The sequence below is a fragment of the Lagopus muta genome, chromosome 11 (genome assembly GCF_023343835.1).
Source record: "Lagopus muta isolate bLagMut1 chromosome 11, bLagMut1 primary, whole genome shotgun sequence".
Lineage (NCBI taxonomy): Eukaryota > Metazoa > Chordata > Aves > Galliformes > Phasianidae > Lagopus > Lagopus muta.
The window spans coordinates 15,901,256-15,916,032 of record NC_064443.1 but is presented as its reverse complement, the minus strand read 5'-3'; the positions used below and the strand labels follow the sequence as shown (position 1 = coordinate 15,916,032).

Sequence of the window (14,777 nt, the reverse complement as noted above, 5' to 3'; positions counted from 1 at the left end):
TAAATACTATTGATTTAAACCACTGGCTAGATTTTATGAATCAAAGTGTAATTTCCAAGCTTTGGCTATATTTCTCATCGCTAAAGCACTCTCTCTGGTGTGCCTTTAGCAGCTTTCCAGACATTCAACACGGGATTAAATGATAGTAGTTACAATGATCAATAGGTTAAGACCGGTACAATCACTCTTACCGCTAATGACCTCGGTAGTAATGGGTAATAAAGTGTGGGCTATAATAGCCTATTGCTGGAGCTGCATGCCCTTTGATTCCCAGTATTACTAGGGACTAGCTACATGAAAAAGTTGGACGTTGGGAGTTAAGAGAGTGGATATATAGGCCATAATTCTTAACTATTTAAAGGCCTCCAACAGTACGTGTGCCCACGCTTGTCTGGGGCGCGTGTCGTTTTTAACACGGCGGTTTCTGGGTTGTTTGAATTTCCTTGCTCTGTAGGATGGCTTCCACCATGAGCCCGAGTTCAGGGGAAGCGCAGCTGCTGCCTGCTCTGACAAATGAGAGGCTGGACCTTCTTGGAGCCACAGGCGGGGTGTGCAGATGTGGTTTCAGCCGGTAGAACAAGGTCGAGCAGAGCAACGCAGACCTGTATTGCTAGGTGGGCCTTGTTTATTCACACGTTTGTGAGTGTTTGTATACACACAGACACGTTGCTTCCCTCCCTGGTGAAGTGCTGCTGTTTGAGCAGAGCGTGAGCAGCTGGGAGATTCTTCACCGGAAGGTACGTGGCCGCCGTTCAAAGGCAGGGCCGAATCCTGAGATGTGTCCTGAGATAAATGTGCAAAGGAGCAGTGGAAGTGAATGGGAGTTGTCTCCGCGTAGCTGCTGGCAGAATGCGGCCCCGCGTATTAATCACCCACACGTAGGGTTTACAGCACCCCACCCTATTCCTGTCTGTATCCCTGCTTGTCGTCATAAATCTGACCGAGGAGTATTTGTGTTGTATATCTTCCAAGAATGGCACAGAAAACGTACTTAAACATGCTTCCTTTTCTGTTTGCTCAGTCCGACTTCAATGTAAGGTAGTACAAACCCCAGGGTAAAGTAAACTTCTCTGGGGATGGGAATGATGAAGGTGAGTCAGGCTTCGGGGCTAAGATAGTGACTACAGCACTTAATGAAATAATTTTCTACTCCCAGAAAAGTTCTTAACAGCGTCTGGATTAAGATCCTGTGAATTGATGGGATTCCCTGTTCCAGTAGGTCGGTGCTGTCACAGCTCGGGGCGGTGGTACCGCACTGCCAGGTTGGTGGTTCTCCCAGGGCTGCAGTCTCAGAGGGACTCTGGCTGTGATGACACCTCCCATCCTTCGCTGTCTGTTTCTCACCCTTCACACCTGCCTGCTGCAGTGTGGGCAGCACCAGGTCCGTGCTGGGGCGCAGGGGATTCGCTCCGCGCCGCGTTAATGGGATGTCAGTTTGCTGGATGTGTCTGCAGCACGTTCTGTAGGCAGGGTCTGGCCCCGGCGCATGACATGTACACAACAACACAGGGCGATGTGTGCTGTACGTAAGTCTGACCTTCAGGAACCATTTTTAGTTCATCAAAATTAGTGATGCTGAGAAATCAGGACATCAGTGCATAATGACTGTGAAATTAGGAATGAGAGCTTGCTATGCAAATGACAGGACAAATCATGTGAAAAAGTCAAGATAAACTGCATATTAAGACATTATGTTACATAAAATTAATACTGCATTTCTCCCTTGCTTACTAGTACCCAGGAAGACTTTTTTTTAAGCTCTTTTATCTTCAGATCAGCTATTGTCTGCTGATTTTTTAAAAAGTGGTGCACAGAAAAAGTGCAAAACATGTTATTACCTTTTATTGTAACCCATGAGATGACAGGAGATCCTTTTTAACAAAGTATATCCTTTACTGCTTTTAGTTTTGTGCTGTCACATATTTGATCTGAAACTATAGAAAAGTAAGGTGCTTAAATATTACTGTTAAAACTCACAGGGTTTTGTCTTTTCTTCTATTGTTTTTTTTTCTTCCTTTTCTTTTCCTTTTTTGGGGTGGAGGATAGAGGGGTGGGTTTCTGGGGAAATAGTCTTCTTGCATTACTAGGACTGACAAAATGGTTCTCATGTAGTCTGCAAATTAAACACAAGTGCAGTGATTATTTTGAATAGCTAAATTACATTCTAGAAAGCTTGCAGAATTCATAGCATTGTCATTAGGTATCCGCTTGAATACAATTTGTGTAACCTTGGCCAAGACAGCCTGTCATTTTAATGTCAGTGTTTTATCTGAACAAGACATCATCCTTTCAGATACAGTGTACAGGTTCCTTGCAAAGATGCCCGTGCAGAAACGTGTTAACAGTTGCAAATATGAAATGCTATCAAGTTCATCACTGTAGCTGTTTGTCACTGAAATGTCATGGAAAGCGGCTTTTAATGGTATCTCACATAATATGAAAGAATTGAAGACATCTGTATGCTGGGTGAATATGGAATGGTAAAGACATCGCAGTAGGGCCTTTCTGTTAAAATTGCATAGGAGTGTAGTGCTGTTATTCACATCACTGAGCCTTCCTTCAATTTTCTTAAAAACCTGTCGTAACAGGGCCTAGATCCCATCAGCACAGGATACTCGGCTCTTGAATTTCTGTACGGCAGGGAGGGACTTTCTGGGAGGGAATGCTCTGAGCTGACAGTTCCCTGTGAAAATAAATAAATCTTAACAGGTTTTGCTGTCTTGCTGTCTAAAGAATTCCCATTGTCATAATGCTCTGCAGAGAGGAAGCTGGGTGGCTGGGGAAGCGCGGGTCCCTCTGTGCTCAGGGCAGGTTGTGCCTCCTGCTGTGATGCTCCCTGACCACCATTCTGTGTCCCCTGCAGGTTCCCGTGTCGGTGGCTATGATGACACCTCAAGTGATCACTCCCCAGCAAATGCAGCAGATCCTCCAGCAACAAGTGCTAACTCCCCAGCAACTCCAAGTCCTGCTCCAGCAGCAGCAGGCACTCATGCTTCAACAGGTAATTGTTGTCTGTGCAGCCCCTGTTGGGTGGAGGGCTTTGGTTTGTGCTGCCTTCTGGCGATGACGGCTGCCCACGTCTCAGGGTCTGTACTGCAGGGCAGCCACACTCTGAGATGAACCGACTGCTCTTTTGTTTTTAGTTCTAGAAATAGCTACTGGAAACAAATCCAGGGAGCAGTGCTAGGAGCGTTTCCAAGATCAGCTAAATAATACAGCTGCATATTTAAGTGTCAGGACTTCAGCAGATGTCCCTGCTGATTTTGCCTGCATCCCTCCGAAAGTACGGCGTGCCCTGATTAATTGGAATAAATGAGGTAGTAGGGTAATATTTCCAATTTTAGTCCTTGCTACGTCCACGTGGGGCCGTAAAGGGCCGTTGAAACAGGGACAGCGAAAGTGAAGAGGTTTGCAAGCCTTAGTCCATTTAATTTCAGCCAACATGCACTGCACGGTGCATTGGTGTTTCTGAGTGTCCTGCATTCATGCATGGCCCTTTCTCAGCTGGAAGTTGTGTGCTGTCCCTGGGTTACTGCGGGGTTCACGTCGGCACGGGCTCATGAGTCAGGCTGGTAGGAGCACCCACCAGACTGCACTTGTGTGTCCCCTCCCCTCTGCCTTCGTCCCACAGTGCAGCGTGTGCGGTGTGTGGCTGAAGCAGGGAGGAGGAGAGTGTTTCCCAGAATGTCTGTGCATGTATTGAACAACACTTAATACAGTCAAACCCTATCATTTAGAAAGCATGTGTGTTTCACAACAGAGATTCGCCAGGCTCTCTCAGCAAGGGCATTTTGGCTTTGTTGTTACAATCAAAGGTCATTCCTTGCCTTATTTTAATTAGTTTGTGTAGAAAATGGTATGTTTTTCATCAGTTCATTTTGGAGATTACTTTTCAAACGATAATGCCAAGAATAGTCAGTGTGCACTGAATTTATTGTCGAGTTTCAAACTAAAGGTCAGACCATTACAGATAAAAGGATGCTATTTTTCAAATCACAGTTTGTGTGTTACACCAAAAGGGACACTGAATTGGCTCTCCACTTTGTTACTTACCATCTTTCCTTTTCTTTGTAGCAGCAGCTTCAAGAGTTTTATAAGAAACAACAGGAACAGTTGCAGCTTCAACTTTTACAGCAACAACATGCTGGAAAACAGCCTAAAGAGGTACAGACAATACCCATTTTACTTTCAAACCACAGATCCCAGAGGACTGTCTAGAGGCTATTAAGCTGTCATTCATCTTATAAATGATGGCACAACTGAACTGACTCAATCGGGTCTCAGCTTTCAGATTTAGAGTTATTGTCCTGTTTTCGCCTGTATTTTCCTGTGCTTTCCATTTGCTTGCTGCCACATATTTTATAGCTGGGGAACACGCCTTGATGTTCAGTATGAGTACTGGAGCAAGCATCTGGACTTGTATCTTGGGAGAGTGCTTTTGGAAGTTAGTTATGTTGTAGAGGGGAGGGGGCAAAGAAGCAGGCCTAGCTCTGGGCCTGTTCTCTCCAGGCAGACAGTTCTGTGAGATTTTGAGTTTGAACTTGCAGTTTTCAGCCAGAGAGGTTCTGGCTGCAGGCTCCTTGCAGCATGGGCTCGGCAGAAGGTACCATGCTCGGGCAGTGTTTGTTGTGAGCAACCAGAGCTGAAATACCGAGGTAGGACAGGAATGCCATCTCATTGCAGTGTGTTGTGCCTGGGAACTGCAGCACGTTGTGATGCACAGTGTCTCGAGACCTTGCACAGATGCCACCATGGTCTGTGCTGGGAACAGGATGGCGAAGGCGGTTTTCTGCGTGTATGGAGAACACACTGGTCCTTTCCGAGTGTCTCACTTCGTTGATGTTGGTGTGCTAAAATTCAGATTTGCTATAATAACACGTGAAGGTACCACACTGGTATCTGTAGTCCCAAGGAGTCTGAGACTTCCACCTGACATCACCACTGACCAGTGTAGGTCCTAGAAAGCTGCCCGCTGGCACGAGATGCTGTGCGATGCCCGCCGATAGCAGCAGTGGTTACGTTGCTGATGACAGTGCTCGAAGCACGTGCCAGTTTCTGGCCCTCCCAAATTTTGGTGGCTCGTGCCACCTGTGCCAAGTTTCAACCCGGAGCGAATTTTTCCAGCTGAGTTATAAACCCCTGCAAACAGGGGGTTTATAATGAAAACGCTGACACAACCTTAGCCATAGCGCGCTTACGGGCGCCTCTATAATAAAAAGGGAACAGATTAAAAAGTGTCTAAAATGTAAATCTAAAGGACTAACAGTAATTAAAATGGAAATGGCACAGGGAGGGAAGGCATGTAATTGTGAGATATCACTGTGCAGAATGCTCTCAGCTTTGTTTTGCTGGCTGTTTTTCTAATTCAGTAGGGCTTACTCATCAGTGGCAGTTCAATGCGCGTTAATGACTCTGGGATGCAGGCATCACTCTGGACAAAGAAATGATTATTGTGCGGTCAAAAGAAGTTCAAAGACAAGAAGGGAATTTCAGTTTTTTCCTTAGAGATCCACATTCAAGAGCATATAAATTAAGCCAAATGTTAAAAACCACAGTCTGAAAGCTGACTTCAAAGTCACAACTCTCTAATTAATGAACTGCGAGCTTCAGTTTGGACAAGTCGTGGTTTGATGCGCCCATAAATCAACATGACAGGTCTGTTTCACAGTCTCAGACAGCGCTTGTCATTGAGTCACATCAGATGTAAACACAGCAGAAAAAAGAGGGAATATGAAGGAGGTGCAATTGATCAACAGAATTGGTAAAAACCCACTTTTGAAACGCATTATGCATGATCACAGGAAATGGCGATAGCCTCAAGAGGCTTTCTCCTTCTGCTGTTGCTTTTTTGAATCAGATTTCTAACAGCCTTCAAAAGGGAGAATAAGAATTATGGAGCTTCTCCCCTGTGGCTGGCAGGCAATAACCCCCTGTTGTTATTTTGTGCTTCTTTCTTTTCAAAGGCGTCAAAATTTAGTTTTTTAAAGATCTTTAACTCTATATTTGAAGACAAACAATAAAGGGCTGCCACTGTCATTCTTATCAGTTACCAGGGATTGTATTTTTTCTTTCTGTTGCCACTTCTTATTAACCTCTTATTTGGTCTATTAGACATAGTTTTGAATGCAAGCCTGCATGCTGGGAGAACATGAAAGTTCAGATGAGCTCAGAGGGCAGATAAAGAAATTTGAAGGGGAAAGTTACACAGCAGAATGAACGATAAAAGTTAACTCTTCTAAATTGCTGTTGTCAGACAGGAGAGCATCTCAGACACAAAGATGAGGGCTTGGAGCTTGAAGAAAAATACTTTGTGTTAAAAAAGACGAGAAGGCAAGTTAGACAATGTGATGGCATTTCAATATCTAACACACTGGTTTACTGCGGTCGCACTTCTGATATTACACTATCGAAAGTAACAATAAGAAAAGACTCCTTCCTGTTCTAAGAAGAGCAATTTAACATGCTAGTGGGGAGCAGAACAAGGAGCCTGAGTCTCTCCAGCTTTTTCTAGGCTCTTTTTTTTTTTTGCTGAGGGTTTCAACAGGGGCCCGTTTCCAGACCAGGCTTGCTTGGCCCCATTTTTCCTGCATGGAGGAGGTTATTTTGGCTGAATTAGCATGTGAGTGATGATGATCTTATTTTTTTTTCTTTTTCTTTTTTTTTTTAACACGAATGATGGTGGGTCCCAAAGTGCATCGTGTGGCCTGGTGGCCGCAGTGCGGACACGTTGTGGCTTTGTGCGCTGACAGATGGAGCAGCTCTACCCATCTACGTCATTCTGTATCACGGCACGCACGGCTGGTGCTGCTGCCCCATCCCAAAAGGAGGCATACACACCCTGTGCCCACAGCCCCCCACTGGAGAGGGCCCAACACGGGGGGCTCATGGCTGCAGCGCTGCCTCCAGGCCCGGCCTGTGGGACGGCTCCTGGGCACGGCCGTGTTCCTCCAGCGGTTGCGACAGTTTATGTTAGGCTGTAGGGAGGGACCGAAGAAAGGAAAACAGACCTTTGACAGCAGCTTCAGGGAGGGGACCAAAAATGCGAGTTTTATCAGGCTATTTCAGCATTTTAACACTGACTACTGACCTGACAACAGGACTGCACTGAGACCTTTTTTGTATGCATTCAATTGTGAGAAGTAAACAAACTGACTTGTATCCTGTGTTTGGTAACTGGGTGGGGAGCGCAGTTTGGCAACGCGTGTTGCTTTTAAATTCTTTCTTGGACAATGGGCCTTGTATACTTTTATATCCTGGCTTTTCAAAGTAGGGCGCGTTCAGGAGCTTTTCTTGGGATGGCTGAGAAGACAACCACAGGCATCACTCCATTTATATAAAGTCGTTTTTATGGTCTTTCTTTTTTGATGCCAATTTTGCACTCAGATGGCAAATAGGTAAAATACAGACTACTGTAATTTATTTTGTTCCACAAAAAACAAATACCACTCACATACACACACGCACACAGACTGTGTATTAATTAAAGGTGCCTTCTTGCTCTGAAGATTCTATGATTCTGTGTATATTTGGAGTATGAGCATCTCTGGAGGCAAACACTGCTCTAACTGCAGTACGACCGTTGCTGCAGCTCACATTCATCCAGTGCTGTTGCAACAGCTGGATCTGTCTGAGCAAGCTGTGGCAGAGAAATGGAAACTCCGAGTTCCAGTATAGCTAAACTCTTGTTTGTTTAACTGTTCTCAAAGTTATAGATTTTCTCTGGATAGAAGAAAAATTAACTTGCCTGTCAGTACAGTTGTAGGCATGCAGTTTGTTGTAGTACAAAGATCGATGGGGTGTTGAAAGTACAAAAAAAGCAATAGGAATTTAATAAAAATAGTTGCTGTTGCCCTTCGCTTTGCCCAGCGATGTTTCATTTCACAAGCAACTGGCAGTGCTGTGGCTGTGTCACGTTCAGCCTGGCAGGCCGGAGCTGCAGTGCCTTGGCAGAAGGTGGGGCCCCGGCCCCTGGCTGGTGGCCGTCAGCCCCGCTCCTCTGACCCGGGTGGATGTTTCCTGCTTGACACCAGCAGGGAACGGGGCCAGCGATCCTCTGCTGCGATAGCGGGGAAGGGCAGCAAAGCGCTGTCGGTGTGGCCAGGGTTTATTTGAGAAAGTGTGGAGTTTTGCAAGAGTTAATTTTCTTTCCGTAATTGTTAGCCATAATGTGTATAAGACCTCCACCTTGATATGATTCCTAGCAGATTAGGGATATTAGATAATTTCCTTCTATTTATTGTACTACTGCTCTGTATTATCTTTCTATCACTCAGATAATTACTAAGGAAATCTACATTAATTTTTTTTGGCTAGCACAAGGAACTGCTAAACACTGGCATGATGTATTGATGTTTTACACAACAAAAGTTTTCCTCCTGTCATTGTACAATAAATAAAAAGATATTTATCAAAACGCAAAGCCTTTCATGGATTTTAAGAACAAAGCAAATAAAACACGAGATGAGCACGGAAGCAAAACCTAGAGGCTTGCTTAACTGCACAAAATTAAGGACTCAGAAGCCTGGAGTACTGTACATATTAAACACTCACATTCAAGTAAGATGTTGTTTGCTAAATTATGAATGTGTGTAATTAAAATCTAGTGGCTGTTTCTATGAAAGATTTACAATGTTATTTCATCGTTTGTCATGGCTAATTAACAATATTAGATGAAGTTTTTCTTCTTCAAAGGTCTGATTTTTTCTCATTTATTTATGTCAGAAGTGATAAACAGAGTAGTTAAAAGCTTCTCTGGGTACAGTAGTGAGAAAAGCAACATGTTCTTTTACACCTCGAAGGTTCAAGGTTCGTGTCCCTGTGGAGTAAAGCAGCTCTGACTTCTTTATAGCGAAAATAATTAAAAATTTCAAAGCACAGAAGTAGCAGCCTTAAATACAGCAAGGAATAATTCTGAACATAATGGTATTGTTGCTTGATGGATGGATAAGAGAGAGTAAGTGTAGGATAGCATGAATGTAGCCAGTCGTGTTGCCTTAATCGCTGAGATGACCCTTGCATGAGCAAACAGAGCAGGGTACAGGGCTGTTGTTGGTGACGTCCAAATGTGATGTGGTTACGTGGAGTGGCTCTTGCATTGCATTTGTTCTTTGCTTTGAAGAATTGCCCGTGATTCTAGCAGCTGCCAGCAGAGTTTTGCTTTATCTGACACCGAAAGGCAGCTGCTTCTGGTGTAAAGCTCAGTCGTGTGGACGAAGAAACACTGCGTGTGTTTTTAATTGGGTTTGTAGGAGAGATTAGAAATTGACTGCCGCCCTGTTGGTAGCACCAGCTCTTAAGCAAGTCTTGTTACTGGGTGGTGAGCTCACTGTCGTTTCTCAGTACAAGTAACTATGATCAGTAGTTGCTGTGTGTTTAGCCAAGGATCCCTGTTAATGCTTTTCTCTTTGTTGACAAACGTGCATTTTTTTTTCTTTTCCAGCCCCAGCAACAGCAGGTGGCTACGCAGCAGTTGGCCTTTCAGCAGCAACTCTTACAGATGCAGCAGTTGCAACAGCAGCACCTCCTGACTTTGCAGCGTCAAGGGCTGCTAACAATCCAGCCTGGCCAGCCTACTCTGCCTTTGCAGCCCCTTGCACAAGGTAGGTGAGGGGTTGGGGAGCTGCTGAGCAAGCAGATAGCATGTGCACACCAAATTGTCACTCAGTAAGCCAGAGAGTGATCTCATAGGCTCGTAAAATAAGAAAGAAAGAAAAATCCTGACTGGCAGAGTGGGCATTGTAAAGGTATTCTCGAGAAGGGCAGCGCTGAAACTGTGGGCCATGCTTGTTAGCAGGAGGCAGGCGGTTTAGTTTGGATTCATTTTGCACAGCTATATCCTGGTGAACTTGAAGCTGCTGGTTTTACTATTCTGGACTCAAAATCCTCCACGGGAGGCTTCCTAATAAAATTTTGGTGCTGGGTTCATGGCTTAGGATAGCTTGAGAGCAGCTTTCCCTTCACTTTTTTGTGAAGTGCTGTCTTGGCTCTTTCTGACTTCATGGCTGGTGCAGAGCTGGGCACGAAACGGTGCTGACCACATGCTGCTGAGTGTGGAAATGGGATTGCCCTATTCTGCAGCTGGAAGGGGAATGTGACAGTGTCTCCTCTTTGTGCATGTTTATGTGTCCTTCCTTTCACTGCCTGTGTAGATCGTAGCTTCGTTCTTCCCCCCACACAGAGGCAAATTGGGATTGACTCCATTTAATTTAAATGTTCTTATACTGGTGTTACTGACAATTAGATCCTCCTACGTCTTTATTCAGTCCTGCGCTATGTAAGAAGTCACCGATTTGCTGAAATCCCTATTTTTTTTTTAAGATATTGATACATTGAAAGCAATAGCTACTCAAATCACAATACTTCTGACAGTAATTACAACCTGGATTTTTTTTATTCTTTTTTTTTTTTTCTCCATGGCTATATTTATTTATTTATTTATATTCCAACTCAGTTTCTCTGCGAGCTCTGGGGCATTTTAACAGGCATGCTTGAGCTCTGTCTGCTGTCACTGAAGCTGGTGGCTCAGAGTTGGCATGGCTCGGGGAGGACCAGGTCTTTCAGCCAAGATGCAGATATTTCTGAATAGCTGTGCCTTTTCCTTCCCTTTGCCCCATAATAAATTTCAACACCCACCTCAACAACTGGAGTCAGCTCAGCTTGAAATGATTTGGGCTCTTCAAAGCAGCCTTAAGGCTGCTACTGGTTGCTAAACCATATAATGTATTTACATTCAGCTCTGTTTGGTTAAATGGGGTTGGGGGTGAAATTGCTTCTGTTCTTCACCCTCCTTTTTTATGTGTATTAGAGCTGCGAAAAGGAGAGCAAGATGGCTGGTAAATGTTAACTGACATGGATAGAGGGAGAGAAAGCTGCTCTGCCAGGTGGCTGGTGTGGTTTACTGAGGCTTATTTTTTGTTTCTTGCATGACCCACAAAGCGTTGGAGCCCCCTAACCCTGTCATGGGACACCCACACTCCCAGACTCAGCCCCCTGGTGTGCTCCTAGCTGTGCACTCCTGATACGCAGGCAGGCGGGTTGTGGCAGCAGCAGCTTCTGGCCTGGGACAGGGGTTTGTCAGTCACCATCAGTGTGCTGAGATGAGTTTGGGAAAATGGGCACGTAGACAAGTGCCACTTATGTGTGCAGAATGTTGTAACACGCATTAATTACGCTTTGGATTTATTGTTGGAAACACCACAAGCTGTTCCCACACGCCCACTGGACTCCAGCTTCAACCTTTCTAATTTTTCCCACAGCTCCTATACTATTAAGTTTGCTCAGTAGGGTTCATTGTGTGGTACATCAGTTAAGCTGTCCAAAGGAGGGCAATTGGGCAGTGACAAGACACGCTCATGTGTAATGTGAAAGAAATGAATGTGGTGATGCATGAAGTGTAATCTGTGCAGTAACACATCGGAGACACCAGTAGGTAATTCAGCAGTCGTGGCATTGATTGATACGGTTAGCAGCCAAGTGCCACTATTAGTCCTCACCGTGTTGGGAAGAAGCCTGTTTATAGCCAAGGGGTGCCAGAACAACACAAACACAAACAGGAGGGCTGGGAGGGCTGCTCTGTGCGGGGAGGTGAGCTGTGGGGTGCGGCGCTGGCTGGGGAGGAACTGGAGGATTCAGGCAGCTTGCAATCCAGCACGATTCTTTTTTATCAGAGAGACGATGGCTTAAAACTGATGTCATTATGAGGTTTAAATCAACTTTCTGCTTGCTTGAACATGGTCACCTGGGTATGGAGGTACAAGGACACAAAGAGGTTGAGCAACTCTGTTTGTCTTTGAGCTGGTGATACCTGGGGTTGGGAAATTGAGTTCCGTGAGCAGTAATCTGTCAACTGTCCCCACAACATACATTTTTTAAACCTGTGCCTACATTTTCTTTCATAATGAAGGGGACTGGTTGTCCTGAAAAATGCAACGAGGAGCCAGGGCTATAGTTTAAAATAATTGGTAATGGACACTTTGTATTTAAAAAATATATACCATCCCTTTCTGTTTTCAGAACAGTGGGCAAGAGTAAGACAGATACTGCAAGCGTGCATATAAAAAGGAAAATCCACCCTCTAGTTAATGTGGCTATGAATTTAGTTAAGAGCATCTTGCTTTTTATTCCTAAGTATCTGTAATAGGAATAAATGTTAAGAGAGAATGCTACTTCATAAGTGATTTTTGTTCTGTTTTTAGAACTAATACATCGTTCATAGCTGCATTTTAGTTGGTGTTCTTGCCTATTGTCTTACACAAAATAGCACACTCTTTAATGTTATATTTGTGTGATTTTTGCTGTTCTGTGTTTAGACACACCTATAATCTAGATTTTACATCTCTGCATAGTAGCAATTTAAAAACAAACCCCATTTCAACAGTGCTCTGAGCTGCGAGAGCTCAATCTTCAGTATCTGTAAAATGAAACTGCAAATCGCACCTCAGATCACAAGCAAGTGAAAATAATAGGACTGAGACATCCCAGGGCTGATTGCTCCCATGGATCCAGCAGTTCCAGGTCTGCATCCTGGCACCGGTAGGAACTGAGTTGGGGCACAAGCAGGAGTGATCTTGGGTAACTGCAGTGCAGTTCTGGGAATCTGACATAAAATTTAGTTCTTGCTATTGAAGTGAAACTGTTTAATGGTAAATTTTGTCATGTATTGTGTGTGTTTTGTTGGATCTGTTCTACTTGCTTTTACCATTTGTTCTATTATTCCATTTAACCATTTTGCTGGATGAGTGCTGAGCATACCTTTCAGCTGCCAAGTTCAACAAGCTGGTTAGGAATGCTTCTCAGAAGTTTGAGGAAAGAGGAAGGATGCTTTTTAAAAATTGCTTTTTATTTTTTAATTAATCAAGTGATACCAGTGGTGCATTCAGGTCTGAACGATGCGTTGTGAGAGGCGAGTTTGACGTCACACCTAACTCTTCTCTAATATCATCCAAGCTGAAATCCATCTTACTGTATCTATCATTTTTTTCTGCCCAATTGGGTTGTTTTCTATTTCTCCTTCAATATATGCAGTTCTCATCATTGCTAATAGGAGTTACACTTGCATAGGAAGTCAGAACAAACCCCTTGACTTTCCCAGGCTCTACAGAGAGCTATGAATATTAGATGTTTGTATTTTGAGTGCTGTATAACTTGCAGGCTTGTCCTGGAGATGAAGCTTGAGTCGATCCAGTAGTGACTGGGAGGGAAGGGAAAGGGGAAAGGAGAAGCAGAGGTGGAGAAAAGAGAGAAGTGCTACTCCCTCAATTAATAAAAGACTCACCCACAGATCCCAGAGAGGGGGTGCGTGGGGGGTGGGGAAAAAGGCGAAGAATGACCGCCTTATTTGCTTATTCTCGAAAATAAAAATAGGTGTCGACTCATACGGTCTCATATCAATATGTTATCATCAACAGACAAGTCTATTCACTATTGTTTCAGTTGAGTAAACAGTGGTGTAAGGGTCAGCCGCGCTCGCAGGTAATTGTTAGTGCGCAGACAGTCCTGTCAAGCATGTTGGCTAAAAATACATCCCACACTGTCACTTCGCAAGGTGTTTGAAAATAATAGCCCAGATAGAGCAAAACAGGACATAGGCTTGTGTACTGACCTTTCTCTTTGTTTAATTTGCTCGGAGGTTTAATTTCAGGGGACAAGTAATAATTGAATACGTCTAATAACTAAATGCTCATTTGGGACAGAATCCATCAAAATGTAATTGGCGTTTGGTTCTTATGAAAGGAAAATGACGTGGCTTTGGAGAAGCGGATGTGTCCTAAGAATATCTGATCACTTAATGTATAAATTGAAGCCTCTTTTATAATATATATTAATTGCAGATATTTAAGGATTTTAGCATTTTTTTGTAGCGAACCGTTACCGGAGACCAACTGTTTTTGTTAATGCTACTCTCAGAAAGGCGGGGAAGGTTATTGGTCTGTCGTGCAATAATTTACTCCTCTTTGATATGCAAACGATCCACGGTGAATATAAAAAAATCCTATCAGACTCATTTCACAGTTCTTAACCACTTAGATTCTCTGGAGTCTATCGCCTCATTAGACCAGTGCTCTCCAAAGCTAGCATAATTAAAATCTTTAACAGTTTAGCAAAGTAAAGATGTTTGGCTGATCACGTTGAGATGATTATCTATCCATTGTATTCTAAATGACAAAAATAAATTAAATTTAGACCTTGGCATTTTTTATTATGTGTTTCAAATGAATATAATGCATACTGCCTTTTTTTTTTTTTCCTCCTATTTCAGTTCCTTAGGTTTGGTGAGATGTGTGGCTATTGGAGCTGCTGCCATACACTCAGAAAATGGCAGATTTCCTCAGGATAGCTCCAGTGCCACAGTTTGCCCCAACAAGGAGCAGTCAGCCAAACCATCTTGCTGATGAGAGACCTCTTTAAAAACATGCAGACTTTCGTAATTCCTTTTGGTCTGCATATTTAAGTGATGCGTCTCTGCTGCTCATTTTTTTCCAAAGCCTTCTGAAAGAGCACTGAAATAGTCTTCGCTTTGAGAACCTGACTTGTCTGATCGTGTCACAAACGTAAGCTTTATCCAAACCCGTGATCTCAGGGGGAGCCCGTGCCATGCTGACGTGTGTGTCCCTGTGCTCCAGGCTCCACTTTATGCCCACTGGAGTTGGCAGAGCTCTCGCTCGCCCTGTCTGCTGAAAGCTACACGCATGTCCCAAGCCTGGTGTCCATTTTGGCACAATAGAAAACAATTTTTTTATGTATTTCTTGAAGCTTATTTTATGTTTTCGTTTTACTTT

At 43.8% G+C, this 14,777-nt stretch overlaps 1 protein-coding gene across 16 annotated transcripts in view; it reads left to right on the top strand.

Moving 5' to 3' along the window:
- Positions 1–14,777, top strand: part of FOXP1 (forkhead box P1) — a 341,534-nt gene that overhangs the window by 265,042 nt on the left and 61,715 nt on the right. For 15 of the 16 annotated variants that reach the window (XM_048957784.1, XM_048957785.1, XM_048957787.1 and 12 more), the window contains 3 exons: positions 2,864–3,001; positions 4,075–4,164; positions 9,440–9,599. In XM_048957784.1, coding sequence (XP_048813741.1) covers positions 2,864–3,001; positions 4,075–4,164; positions 9,440–9,599 — 388 coding nt within the window. The remainder of the gene's footprint in view (positions 1–2,863; positions 3,002–4,074; positions 4,165–9,439; positions 9,600–14,777) is intronic. The other variant, XM_048957796.1, reaches the window with a different exon arrangement.